The sequence below is a fragment of the Siphateles boraxobius genome, unplaced genomic scaffold, assembly GCF_051911475.1.
Source record: "Siphateles boraxobius isolate OS27281-9 unplaced genomic scaffold, OSU_SipBor_1 26, whole genome shotgun sequence".
Taxonomy (NCBI): Eukaryota; Metazoa; Chordata; class Actinopteri; order Cypriniformes; family Leuciscidae; genus Siphateles; species Siphateles boraxobius.
In genome coordinates this window covers 17,964,104-17,976,042 of record NW_027508876.1, presented here as the reverse complement: position 1 = coordinate 17,976,042, position 11,939 = coordinate 17,964,104, and the positions used below count along the sequence as shown (strand labels likewise).

At 36.1% G+C, this 11,939-nt stretch overlaps 1 protein-coding gene across 4 annotated transcripts in view; it reads right to left on the bottom strand.

The window, feature by feature from the left end:
- Positions 1-3,448: 3,448 nt before the first annotated feature.
- cunh8orf34 (chromosome unknown C8orf34 homolog) overlaps positions 3,449-11,939 on the bottom strand; it is a 102,251-nt gene continuing 93,760 nt past the window's right edge. For all 4 annotated transcript variants that reach the window (XM_077244576.1, XM_077244579.1, XM_077244575.1 and 1 more), the window contains 4 exons: positions 11,129-11,601; positions 9,233-9,329; positions 4,854-4,901; positions 3,449-4,089 (listed from right to left, as the gene is read on the bottom strand). In XM_077244576.1, coding sequence (XP_077100691.1) covers positions 4,082-4,089; positions 4,854-4,901; positions 9,233-9,329; positions 11,129-11,601 — 626 coding nt within the window. In that variant the 3' untranslated portion in view covers positions 3,449-4,081. The remainder of the gene's footprint in view (positions 4,090-4,853; positions 4,902-9,232; positions 9,330-11,128; positions 11,602-11,939) is intronic.

The window sequence follows — 11,939 nt, the reverse complement described above, 5'->3', positions numbered from 1 at the left end:
ATAATATATCAAAAAGTACTATATATATTTATTTGATTTTATTAATTTATTAATAAATTATTATTATAGAATAATAAATAATCATAAATGAATCAAATAAATTAACACAAAATTCAAATATATTTGCAGAGATAAAGATACTGTACATGTCCAATAGCAAAAGTATTCAACGATTCTCCAGTAAAAAGTGTATCCATTAAATCAGAAGTTTAGATGAAGAACAAAATAATAAATATTGTTTTAAAGGAAAAACTAATAATATTAATTAATAAAGTCAAACAAAATACTTTAAGTTTTACAGGACTTTCATTTGTCTAATAATAAAAGATCATAAATTCCAAACATTATTATGGATGGATGGATAGATTCTTATTTACGGCATGCATGCAATCTCAAATCTGAATTATGTTCTCTAATACCCTTAATTGTTTTTTCACTCTTTTGTAATGGCAAGTTTGAGTCATGTTTCCATTCAACCACTTCCCCCTTCCTGACTCCCAATGCGTGAATTTATCAGAATGAGATGGCGCACATGCTAAAGTTAATGAAATCTTTAATTTTACACAGGAAACTGATGAACATTCGTTCATGCTTTTACTGGAATTACTCATTTTGTAGCACTAGACCGAGACAAAACCCTTTGACTATACCACATCCTGTTTGAGAGTGGAGTGTGAAAAAGGGTTTGAGGTTTGGCAGTGTAAAGACCCCAGGAATCAGATGTTTGATCTGGGTGTGGCTGCTTTGAGTACATCTTATAGTCCACGAGAAAAATTTAAATCCGATGTTGACATTTATACTAATCCTTGAGCTTTCAGCCTCTAATTTCTTGACCCCAATGTGTCACCAAAAATATAGTCACGAATCCGCACGCAACATTTTAACGTACATTTATGGTGGATGGCATGAGTCATACTAGCTGAGACATTTATGTTTGCAAATCTCCATTATACAATGTAAAAAAAAATGTTATGTCTGCCTGGCAGAGCTCTAAAGTTAGTTTAGTTGAGTCTGATAGCAAATAATGGAGACCAGATACATCTAAAAGTATCCACATTCGCTTTAAGTGATGGACTAATTCTTTCAAATGATGGTATACTGTAAATCTCTTGAAACCACTTGTGAATTGATGGTGGTTTGTCTTTCATCCAACTAAGTAAAATACGTCTTTGGGCGATGAAAAGTAACTTCTGAACAAGAGTGTTGTCCCCCGGTGCAAATGTCAAGTTATTGCGTTCCAGACCTAGTATTAAGAACCAAGGGTCTTAACATATAGTAGAACCAAATATGTTCTCTAATCTCCTTTGGACCTTGCTTCAGAATCGTGAGATTAACGGACATAAGCAAAACATATGGCTATGTGTGCTAACACGTCCCTACAAAAATGTAATATATGGCCATATGTACTTATATTTTAAATAGCATGACATATATCTATACATATATTTGACTTATCTGAGAACACAATATATGCCTGCAACATATATGAACATTTATGTGTCCAAACATGTGAAGAAAATATTTGAGTTTATCCATATATGATACCATATATCTGCATATATTAAAGTATAGAATTGGTTTCTTGCATATATGGACAACATTAAGTATAAAATATGTGACATACATATTTGTTTCCCACATATTTAATAAATGTATGTGATACTTATCCATTGAAATAAGTACATATATGCATACATATATGCGTCTTACATATATTTAACATTTATGTGCATATACGGGAAAATATATGGCACTTACATGAAAACGGACATTTTTGCTATATTTTGAAATATATGTTTCATATATGTCTATGTGTTTTATATATATGAATTTTGCATATATTCTCATATAGGCAGCAGACATACATGGACACTGACATTATATATATATATATATATATATATATATATATATAATTTACATATATTGACATATATTACATTTCTTTATGGGACCACTCTTGTTGATTTTCATATACCAAGTCTACAAGGTCTGTATGTAGCGATTTTAGGTGATATGCAATTTTTTTTTGTGATATTATTATTAGTACTTTAAGATAACAAGCACTTTGCTTTCAGATTAAACAATTTAAAACCCTATAAATGAGGAACAAGTTGCATAGAGTTCATGCAACTCAAATCTTACATAATTGTTTCAAATATTGAAGATTTTAAGTTCAAGATGTTTCAAGTTAAACATTTAAGGAATTCAACTCAAAAGAAGCCATGCAAACTGTTTCTTTTATTTTTAAATTGTACAAACACCTAAGTGTAGAGATGTCTACCATTGGAAAAGCATACCATCACTAACACCAACTTGAAACACTTGAAGCATAAACCACAAAATGAGGGCTGGCTGTTTCTCAGTAGCGTCAACTTTGAAAACAACATTTGTCATGTTGATGGGGGAAATGTGAAGTGTAATCAACCGTAAGCGGGAAAAGATTTCCAGAGATTACAATTAGTGTCAAACAGTGCAGTTGGTTTTAAATATGTCACCATCGAGTCACATCTCAAACACAGTTGGGTCTGGGTTAAAATCCAATGAGATTTGAAGGAGATATGGGTCTTTTCCACCGAAATCTATAGCCAAAAACAAAACAGATGGGAGTCTGCCATATCTCACTGTGTGTGTAGTATAGTAACTGCTGAGTGAATATGCCCTGGACTTTTTCAGGATTCATCCAATACACAATCTGAAGAAGCTCAGATCCACGAGCCCTGATGAATCAGGGTTCATTTTGCTTGACAGTACATTATCTTGTTTGTTACACCACAACTCACAACATATACATATGTGCATATGAAATATTGATTTGAAGAGTATTTCATAACCTTAGCTTTGTATTATTTAAAGCTTCCTTTAAGAAAAAAAAATATCTATTACCATGTACAAAACAATTGGCATTGGAGCAAGACAAACACTGCGACAATATTGCAGTAATATTAATACTATAGATAATTTTTAGTACTATCAATTACTAAAGGCCCATTCACACCAAAGACAATAACTATCATGATAACTATAAAGTAAATAATCTTTATAATTATATGAGAATAGAGAACTCTACACACCAACTATTAAGATAACAACACAGAAGAGTGTTAACATTAGAATAATTTTTTTTCCAGCCGATGAATGTTAAAAACATTGACAGCCAATCAGAATCCACCCAAGATTAAAAAGCTCTCACATTTAAAAACAGAAAGTTATCTCACCTGTTGGTGTGGATGCTAGTTATCATTGTAGTTAACGTTCTTGGTGTGAACTGGCTTTAAAACACAAGATGGCACCAGTTGCGTTTAGGTCTGAAATACAGTGTTGCCATGAACGAAGATGACAGCGGGATGGCGAGACTGACCAATCAGAATTGAGTTCTCTCTGGACAACTTGATTCTGATTGAGCAATTGGGGACAAATGTGAAAACCTTTACAAATACAGACAAACTTTTTACAAATCTTTTTATTTAGCATTATACAAGGATATAACAGGTGTAACAGGCTACATATATTTCCGTGGGTATAAAAGTCAAAGTAAGTTCATTATAAATGTGTCCTCTCCAGTTGTAGACACACAATGCTATTGGGAATGAGAGAGTGTCATGCTGAGGTCAGCAGGGGCAGTGCTGTGCATGTCCAACATTACACATACAGGAAGATTTGTAACATTCAAAAGATTCTCTGATAATGCCATAAAACATCCACTTTTGTTAATTTTTATTGAAAAGGCTTTTCAAAAATACCTTTAACAACTACTGATTTGGCACATCATGTGATAAATTGTGTTTATTAATGCAAGGCAGCAATAAATACTTTGATGAACAGACAAGAACCATGCTAACAGACAAAAAAAAAGTTGAAGTGCAGGCTTATCTTTTTCTGATAAACACATTACATTCTAGAATGTCAAATGGTTGTAACGTTTTTATTTCTAAGAAATATTGGCATCTGTGGAAAAAGTACACAATCTTTCCTCTGGTCAAAATTAAAAAAATAAGTGTCTCTTGCCGACTCACAATATTCGAATGCCCGTTTAAATTGCATAAATGTTTGATTGGCTCTGTGTCCTCCATACACACCGTTACAAGCCTGTAGAAAGCAAAGACAAAAACATCAGTTGCCTGGAGGCTGACGTCAGTTCCACATGACCACTAATAAGCATAACAACCTTGGTAATTACCATAAAACAGCCTTTAATATTTGAACATGTCAAAGATAAATGTGAGAATGGAAAAATGAGCTGATCCATGTCATGCTGCACATTCACGGGGTTGTGTGTGGATGAGGTCAGAGGAATCGGCACCCAGCTCTGGTTCGGTTAGCCCCGTTCCACCACAAAGCTGACATGTGATTGTATAGGCTTGTCTGCCCTCTCCAACTGTAAAACCTCGGCTGGGCACGAGAAACCTCAGAGGAGACAATTTCGTCATAACTGCCACATGCTCGAGTGGCACCCAGCTAAGTCAACAGAAATGACCATCGGACGGTCTCTTTCCAAAACACTGGGACCTCATGTAGTCTCAGACTCTAGAGACCTGTTATAAAAATTATATCACATTGCATTCTAGGTGTTATATATCTAATAAATGCATAAATGAGGGCACGAGCCACTCAATGACAATCCTAATGTGAAGGAATGCTAAATACCATAACATCATCATATTGACAAGCTAGTACCTGTATTTTAACTGAATGTTTCTAACTCTCTCTCGTCTTTGGATTATGCATACGGCAAGACTACAATCTAAATTTTCAGAAGATTCTAAGATTTCAGTCTAAGATTCATAAGATTTATTCAAAGGCAATTATTGTCCGTCTGTGAGGATGTTGGACTGATGTGTTGGAATGCTTACCTGAGAACACAGATCTCTTGCTGGCATCCCTCACTCCTCTTGGATTACCTAAAAAGAGCCAAAATACAGAAGAAAAGCTAGTAAATGATTTCATGCTGAGCATTTGCAAACATTCACAAATTCAAAATAATACAATGAGATATCAACATTTGAACCTTGAATCCCTAAAACAGCGACAAAAAGCAGCAGAAAGAGTCACAAAAGTAAGTTTAATGTCATTTTACCACCAGCAGTTATCACTGATTATATATTATTTACCATTCAAAAGTTTGGAAGTCTCTTATGCTCTCTAAAACTGTCACATGATCCTTCCGAGATCATTCTAATATGCAGATTTGGTGCTAATGAAACATTTCTTAGTATGATCAATGTTGAAAACAGTTGTGCTGCCCCAAACGGAAGTGTAAGCTAAAGCAGAATTTTCAAATGAACTTGATTTTGGCGGGAAAACTGCGACCATTCTAAAAATGGTAAAATGTGCTAAATGTATCTAGGCATACTCAAAGACTTAAGATAATACAAAGATGGTGCACTCATGTTACTATGAATGGGAGAAAGTGCAAAGTGCAAAATGGCATAATAAGTCCCGCCTTCTAAATAAAAGAGCCAATTGCCAATTAGTAAAGTCATTGCGTGACTGCAGCTACTGTTCGAAGCTCTAGTTGTGATAGAAACACTCAGTGTTCTGAGACACGTGTTTATGACTGCACATGTGCATTGGTTGGTCCAGCCTGAAAAAAAAATAGTTTTTTTATTTTATTTATAAATATGGTGATTTCAAATATAAAATAAGCTTGGTGAACAGCTTTGGAGAATTTGATGTTGAATGAGCTGTACTTGCATGACTGAAATAGCTTCCTGAGAGGAGCTTCATAGATGGCCACCGAGTGAAATTACTTGCCTTGGCCTACTATACTTGTATACGCAACTGAAAACATTACCAAATAAATATAATAAATGACTACACAAAAGGAGGAGGTGGTGGATAACAACTCTGCATCCCTTCCACATGTTTCTACACATAGATTCCGCGTGGGCCTGCCGATCAGTCACAGTAAAATATGTAAACATTTTACAACTAAAATATTGATATTTGAGAAATCAGACATCTCTACTTATCATGAGCAAGAGTTATCAGCTCAAAATAGGAAATGGAGTTGTTATGTTAAAGGCTGAAATTGAAAAAGGAATGAAGCATTGACTTAAATGTTTTAAGGGTTAGTGGTTACCCCATTGCGGGTGTTTCTGCAATAACAGGAAACTGTTATGGATCTTGTTCTTTGCCATGCACTTGATGCCTATTCAGAAACCAATTGTTGGCACAGGCCAAACTCCAACAGACAGCGTCAACAGTCACTGTGGCAGCCAATCAGCAAATGTTCTGAATGCCAAGTGGTATTTTGTCACGTCCTGTGGTTGGCAATGCCAGGCGTTCTCACTAACAGACTGTGCCTCATGTTCCTTTAAATAACTGGGCTGGCAAGACAGTTCCAGCAAGCATGCCTGTAGAGACTGTTAGCACAATATACTTATTTTATGCAAGATATGTTTTTGGCAAAATAGAGCTGCCTGTCATGTGTAGTTACATTTCATTTGATAGCTGGACTTGGACTGTTTGTACAATGTTTTGCTTGTCTAGCAATCTTTGGACGTTTCTCTGGCGTTGCGATTTTGTGTTCCAAACATATGTGGAAATCATTTGTTTACTGAAGAAAAATTATACAAGATCTCTAAAAAGTGCTTCTGACTTTAAGTGGAAAAGATACAGAATTGTCTCAGAAACTGTGTTCATCCTTAACATCTTGTTTTGTACTTGACGTTCTGTTATTATGAAAAAGCTCTTCATCACATTAAGTAACAGACAATTGTCCTTATCCTGATAAAAATCACAATCATTCTTGCATAATCCATGAACTCAAAGATGCTCTCTCAGGGATGGAGCTTTGATATGCTACAATATTGAGGTCATTAACAGACTAATGGCTCATGTGGGACACAGAGAATCTGGCCATGTCACAATCAAAGAGTGAAAAATGAGGCCAGCGGTATTTATTAGCGATGACGAACCGTGATTTGGACAAATAATAATCCTCTAATGATTCCAACCGTGCTTAAATCTTTCAGACATCAACTGGAATGGAGATCTAAGATATGTTCATGAAACCATATCAACATAATTAAAGTGTACAATGTTTTTTAACCTCCGAGCCACACATGCAGCAGTATTGCATATGTGGAGACTTAGAGCCAGGGAAACCATAAAAGTGCTGTTTGGAAGTAGCTCCCTCGACCTGACTCATTTATTTCCAAGGGACGAGAGCTCAAATATCGTCATTAATAGGCAAGAGTCTTAGACTTGCCAATCCATGAATGGATTTAGTGAAAAGATTTTCACTATATTCATAAGCAGTGTTACGCATTACAAGTAACATGAGTTACGTAATCAGATTACTTTCTTCAAGTAACTGGTAAAGCAACTGATTCCTTTTTTAATTTGCAAGAAAATATCTAAGTTACTTTTTCAAATAAGTAACGCAACTTACTTTGTTTTGCAAATTTATTGACTGGCACGTCTCATGTCACCATGTTGAGAAAAATCAGGAGAAAGTGCAGAGGCGTTATGTGTAAACATGATGATGGTTATTGTAGTTCTACACTAAATGTGAGCATTCATTTACTCATCTTACTTGCACAGATTCAGTATTCCTCAAAATAATTAAAAACAATGAAATACTTTATGTACTGTATTTAATCTTGCTCTATGAATCAATGTCTTTGCAGTTGACCTTCGATGATCCAGTTCAACCATACTAATAAGCAAAAATTACTTTAGTTAAACCACATTTTTTTATTGCTTAAGTAACAGTGTGGAACTTTCTTCTCCTGCATTCTATTCTTCTGCAATCCAGAATGGCAGCCTAGATGAAAGGTTTGTTTGAGCTGCACCTTCTACTGTATAGACGTGATTTTGCATTTCCTTCAGCCTGAGGCTTATTCATTTCACTTTTGGTGTCAAAGGGCCTTTACAATTGCCAAAAATAGAACTTTAATTTTTTGTTATTAAAAAATGAAAAAGCAAAGCCCAGCCCAGATGAGAAAAAGCAATGTAACAAGCCCAGCCCAGATGAGAAAAAGCAATGAAACAAGCCCAGCCAAGATGAGCAACGCATTACTTTAAAAAAAAAAAAAAAACTATAAACTAAGTAACGCAATTAGATACTTTTTTAGTGAGTAATTACATTTAGTAATGCACTACTTTTAAAAGTAACTTTCCCCAACACTGTTCATAAGAATTACTATGTAATTCAATATATGTATCATTTGTATCTGAAAATGATCTTTTAAACTAACAAAGATATTATGATACTTCTTAAAGGGATAGTTCACCCAAAGCTATGGGGGGTTAATAAAGGCCTTCTGCCGGAAGCTAGTTATTTTAGTCGATAAAGTTTTAAATATGGATATTTTTCTAACACGAATGCATTGCTTCGCTTCAGAAGGCCTTTATTAACCCCCCCCCCCCCCCCCCCCCACAATAATTATAACAATAAAGTTTTAACAAATCTTTCTAATTCTATTAGAATAGGGAAGTCCACACTACAACAACAATGACACAGAAAAACGATAATGCTGGATTCACTTTCATAAAGATGTTTTGGTAACACTTTATTTTGATGGTCCCTTTTGAACATTCTGTTAACTATAAGTAACTTTGCAACTACATGTCAACTAACTCTCATTAGAGTATTAGTGGACTGTCTGCTTCATATCGTCTAACTCTTTATTGTGATGATCCTCCGACAGACACTCTACTGACTATAAGTAACTTTGCAACTACATGTCAACTTTTTCTAACCCTAACCTACCAGTCTACTAATACTCTACTAATACTCTAATGAGAGTTAGTAGACATGAAGGTACATTGTTACTCATAGACAACAGAATGTGTTAAAGGGACCATCAAAATAATGTAAACCGATTTTTTCTAGCAGATGATTTGATAAAAACATTGACTGCCAATTAGAATCCACAAAAGCTTGCGCATTAGAAGCTTAGGATGAACAGAATGTTATCATGCATTGGTGTGGACGCTATTATAGTTATCGTTCTTGGTGTGAATGGGGCTTTATGCAAATCAGGTAAGAGCATAAACATGTCCACAAAATCTATAATGAGCCTGATTTATACCTGATTTATATATTTATTTAGTTGTTGTTGCTGCGTTTAGGGATGGGTTAAACTGGACAATGGGGGGTTCATAAATAGGACACAAGTTTTTAAGCTGAAATTCATAAAAGTGGTTTAGTGAATTTGCCCCTTGAATCTTTATGCCATGATATAGTCACTGAATGGGACGGCATCCGATTTGGAATACTCACACTTGTCCTGTTCAGGTGGTTCCAGACAGTCGCTCTCTGTGTCACTAGGGATGCGCCAGGGCTTCCTGACGGCCTGCAACTGCTGGTAAAACTCATCCTGGAAACACATAGGATAGAACCAGATATATAAATCATAATGACAAATTGATTTGATATTTTGTTATCTAATGGAAATAACTTAAGTCTGGATTTAATTGTCCTAATATGTTACAGCGAACACACATCAACTTCACACATCAATTTGCTCCAATATTCAGGAAGTGTTATAATGTATCAGTGAACACCACTGTTGCCTGTGCTGTGCAGAAAGGTTGCAGTTGAAAAGCAATGAAATCCCCTGTAAACTAGAAACCCAAGACGTAAAAAGCTGGTAAATGTGCATGTCAAGCCCATTCGTTCTACAGATGTTTTTATTTTCTTTTGAAATAAGTACACCTCTGGGTCGAATCCTCTGAGCCAACCTCTAATAAATAAATTGCCCCTTCCCTTCAAAAGACTTTTATGTGTTCTTATTTTTCAGCATTAAAGGTATCGCTGCACAGGCCAAACAGGAAGCGCTCATACATCTACGCCGCTTTTAAGTGCTAAATCGCTTATAAGAAAATAGAAAAGAAGGACAAATCATCTGACATCTTTTCCTGTGGATCCCATTCTGAACTCAATGAGATGTACAGGTGGATATTTCTTTTTCTTATACGAGAGCTGGACTACTATAACAGCCGTGGGACCATGCAGGTGGGTGGAATCAGAGCGAGATCAGTGCTTTTATGTTTTCATAATCTCATCAGTCATAAGAATATGAGCTAACAATACGATTCCTGTTTGTGGCTATTAAATACTTTAAAAACCGCTTTGGATTATTAGCAAGCACTAATACAAAAAAAGAAAAGAAAAAGAGAGCAGAAACCCAGAAATGCCAGACTTCCTTCTTTTTTCATACCATGAGTAGTCATCTGTAAATCTGTCCTTTAGTTTTCAGTGGATCCTCTTATATTATATTGCTTAATCTCAATTGAGCATAAGCTGAATAGGCCATAGTCAGACATGGACAATAGAATACTGGACCGCCTCTTTTACAAACTAACCAGAACAATAACAGTGAGTGTGTGTGATTCTGAACTCATTGACCTGAGGTTTAAAGGGTTTCCAAATGTAGAGCTTTGTCTTTTCTCAGTGTCTACATAAAATGAGACCTTAGTTTTCAAGCAGCAAGAGGCTTTTTTACAGGCATTTCCACACCAAAATCAGAATATTAGGCACATAAAAACATGCAGAGCAAGACTGAAGAAATATTTTAATTTAAATTGTAGTATCTCACAATATTACTGTTTTTTTAAGCAAATAAATGAAGCCTTGGTGAGCATAAGAGACTTCTTATAAAAAAAAAAATCTTACTGATCCCAAACTTTTGTACCATTGTATTTATGTGATTATAAGTCAAGTCAAGTCACCTTTATTTATAGACCGCTTTTTACAATACAGATAGTTTCAAAGCAGCTTTACAGAGATAACAGGAAAATAATGTTGTAATAATATTGTTAAATATAAAATAAAATGTGTGTGAGGCTTAATAAATAAGTGTGTTTGTGTGTGTGTGCGCGCGTGTGTGTGTGTGTGTGGTCCTGGTAAACCCTACGTCATGGGGACAAAATATCCCCACAAAGACAGCAATATCCGAAATCCTTGTCCTTGTGGGGAAATTTTTTGGTCCCCATGATGAAAACAAAGTATAATCATACTAAGTGATGACATGTTACATTTTTTGAAAACGTGTTCTGTGATGGGTAGGTTTATGGTTAGCTTAGGGGATAGAATTTAGAGTTTGTACAGTATAAAAATTGTTATGTCTATGAAAAGTCCCTATAAAACATGAAAACCCAATGTGTCTGTGTGTACCTCTGTCAGTGTGCTCCATAGACCTCCATATAAATCAGTAGTGCTCAGGCCTGGCGGTGTGAGGATTGGTCTGGTTATCTGTCCTGTCGGTGTGACAGGTCTGCTTCTAGAGCGCCCGTACAAGCGTTCTGTGTTTCCATGACTTCCGGCAGTCAACGAGCGCATCATGAGACTATTGGGGGTCAAAGGTCTGCTTGGTGTCCGTGCTCCACTAGGGGTCTGGGCACGGCTGCTGGGGTTGCTGGGAGATGTCCGGCCCATGACTAGGCTTGTGGGTTTAGTGTTGTGAAGGGGAAGGCCTGTGGTCTTTGTGGAAAGGCTGCTGGGAGACTGTGGTCTGGACGCCTGTCCTAGCACAGGCAGAGTGTTGGTGGTGTGGAAGAGGGGGGTTAAAAGCAAACTCCTATGAGGGCTGTTTGGACTTCGGTTCAGCTTCCCTTGCTCTGCCAGCTTGGCCAAGTCCTTCTCCACCTCTAAAGAAATCAAGACAATAAAAGCAAACAATCACTAACTAGGGAACAATAATAGTCATGGCTTGTAAACATGTCAGTAACAGGTTATATGGGACATGATGACTAAATGCATGAATGCAAACTTCACACACACACACACACACACACACACACACACACACACACACACACACACACACACACACACACACACACACACACACACACACACACACACACACACACACACACACACACACACACACACACACACACACACACACACACACACACACACACATTTCGCAATACTGTTGTACACCCATTTGTTAGTGTGCATTCTGGTTAAAATATACACT